The sequence below is a fragment of the Chroicocephalus ridibundus genome, chromosome 4 (assembly GCF_963924245.1).
Source record: "Chroicocephalus ridibundus chromosome 4, bChrRid1.1, whole genome shotgun sequence".
NCBI lineage: Eukaryota > Metazoa > Chordata > Aves > Charadriiformes > Laridae > Chroicocephalus > Chroicocephalus ridibundus.
Genome location: NC_086287.1, coordinates 69,303,915 through 69,305,875, shown reverse-complemented (window position 1 = coordinate 69,305,875; position 1,961 = coordinate 69,303,915). Strand labels below are relative to the sequence as shown.

At 60.4% G+C, this 1,961-nt stretch overlaps 1 protein-coding gene across 1 annotated transcript; it reads left to right on the top strand.

Moving 5' to 3' along the window:
* The first annotated feature begins 848 nt into the window (after nt 1–848).
* Nucleotides 849–1,458, top strand: RPS29 (ribosomal protein S29). Its single transcript, XM_063332408.1, has 3 exons — nt 849–1,008; nt 1,161–1,260; nt 1,348–1,458. Exons 1-3 carry the CDS (start codon nt 947–949, stop codon nt 1,354–1,356), a joined length of 171 nt encoding a protein of 56 aa, XP_063188478.1. The 5' UTR covers nt 849–946; the 3' UTR covers nt 1,357–1,458.
* Nucleotides 1,459–1,961: the final 503 nt, after the last annotated feature.

Below are 1,961 nucleotides of genomic sequence, written 5' to 3'. Positions count from 1 at the left end.
ATCACAGACATCAAGGGAGGGGAAAAAAACTCCACAGCAAACTTTGTAATTCCTATTGAATGTGCCGTTTTTGGTATGAAATAACCTTATTGTCAGCTTGGGTCAAGCGCCCGGGTCTCGCTCCTCCTTATCCTTGCACCTGGCTAAACTTGAAAACACTGAAACCTTGAGACCCACATCCCACAGCTGACCATAAGGTAAATATTTTCACCAATTTGGACGCTAGAGTTTTCTAAAAGTGCAGTTTTCCTAAGCATTAGAGGAGACTTTACCAAAAAGTGAGATTACTGGAAGAGAAATGGGTCCTGCGTGGCTCAGGCCGGGCCGACAGACATGGCTGCCGTGTGGCGGCCCCGCCCGCAGTGTCAGTTTCAGGCCAGCAGGGGGCGCCGCGGCGCGCGCTGCCCCCGCGGCGGCGGGCGGCCGGCAGGAGGCGGTATGCACGCGGGGAGGGCAGGAGAAAAAGGCGGGAGCGGCGCGCGGCCGCAAAAGGAGCCCGCGTCTCTCTGTGTTGCCCAGGCTACGCTGCAGTGGCTATTCACAGGCGCGATCCCGCTACTGACCGGCACGGGAGCTTTGACCTGCTCCGTCTCCGACCTGGGCCGGTTCACCCCTCCTTAGTCAACCTGGTGTCCCCCGGCTCCCCGGGGCTCACCATATTGATGCCGGCCTTAGCGCGGACGCCCGCTCGGCATAGCGCACTGCAGCCCAGAACTCCTGGGCTCAAGCGATCCGGCGGGCTCAGCCTCCCGAGTAGCTGGGACTACAGGCGCGCGCCACCACGCCCGGCGTTTACATTTCTCGCGCCGCCGCCTCTACTGCCCTGCCGCCGCTGACGTCACGGCGGGGGGCGGGGCCGCGCCGCAGGGCGGGAGCACGCAGGGGGTGATCAGCGCACGCACCGGCCGCCATCTTTCTCTTGCAGCTCGGCGGGCAAGCAGGCAGCATGGGCCACCAGCAGCTCTACTGGAGCCACCCCAGGAAGTTCGGCCAGGGCTCCCGCTCCTGGTCAGTACGCGCCCCAGGGGCTCCCCTGCTGGCTGCTGGGTTCTCCCAGCTGTAGCAGCCGCCTCGCTCTGTCCCTTCTCTGCCCATCCCTCTGCCCCGCGCCGCCATTACCCCCCCTCACCGGCCTTGCTCTCTCACTTCTCCCCTTGTAGCCGCGTGTGCTCTAACCGCCACGGCCTCATCCGCAAGTACGGCCTGAACATGTGCCGGCAGTGCTTCCGGCAGTACGCCAAGGACATCGGCTTCATTAAGGTGAGGGCCGGGGCCGTGCGGGAGGGGTGGGTGTGCCGGGTGTGCCGCTTCCCCCTGACGCCTCTCGCTTTTCTCGCTCTCTTGCAGCTGGACTGAGCGCCGGGAGGATGAGGCTGTCGCCAGAAGCTCCCGGGGGTTCCCTGACACATCGACAACATCTCGGCACAGCTATACTCAATAAATAGTCTCCCTGCCCTACTGATGTGTGTGCCTTTGCCTTTTGTAAAGGTTCCAGTGGCTGCGGGACTTTCATCCTCTCAACAGTAGTTCTCTCAGAGGGGTGGGTGCTGCACTGGGGGCAGGCAGAGAGTCTGCCTTGAAGTCGTTAGCTTTCTGCCCAAAAACCATGTGGGCCTGGGAGCGCTGATGCTGGTGTGATGCCTCAGAGCCCTCAGGTTTGCAAGTGGAGCAGTGGAATGGTTTGCTTAAGATGGCGGGTAGGTGAATGGCTGGGCAGTTTGCTGGAGTGCTGCTGCCAGTAATGCCAGGCTGGCTTGGGTTAGGTACTGGCAAACTCTGCTCTTGCTGAGGTAGAAAATGGGGGTGTTAGAGCATATCTGTGGTGCGGAGCTGTACCTCAAACTTTACAGGTATGTGGGCCAGAAAAGGAGGAATTTTTTAAACAAAGAGGGGGTGTATTCAGACTAGATACAAGGAAGAAATGTTCTACACTGAGGGTGGTGAGATGCTGGCCCAGGTTG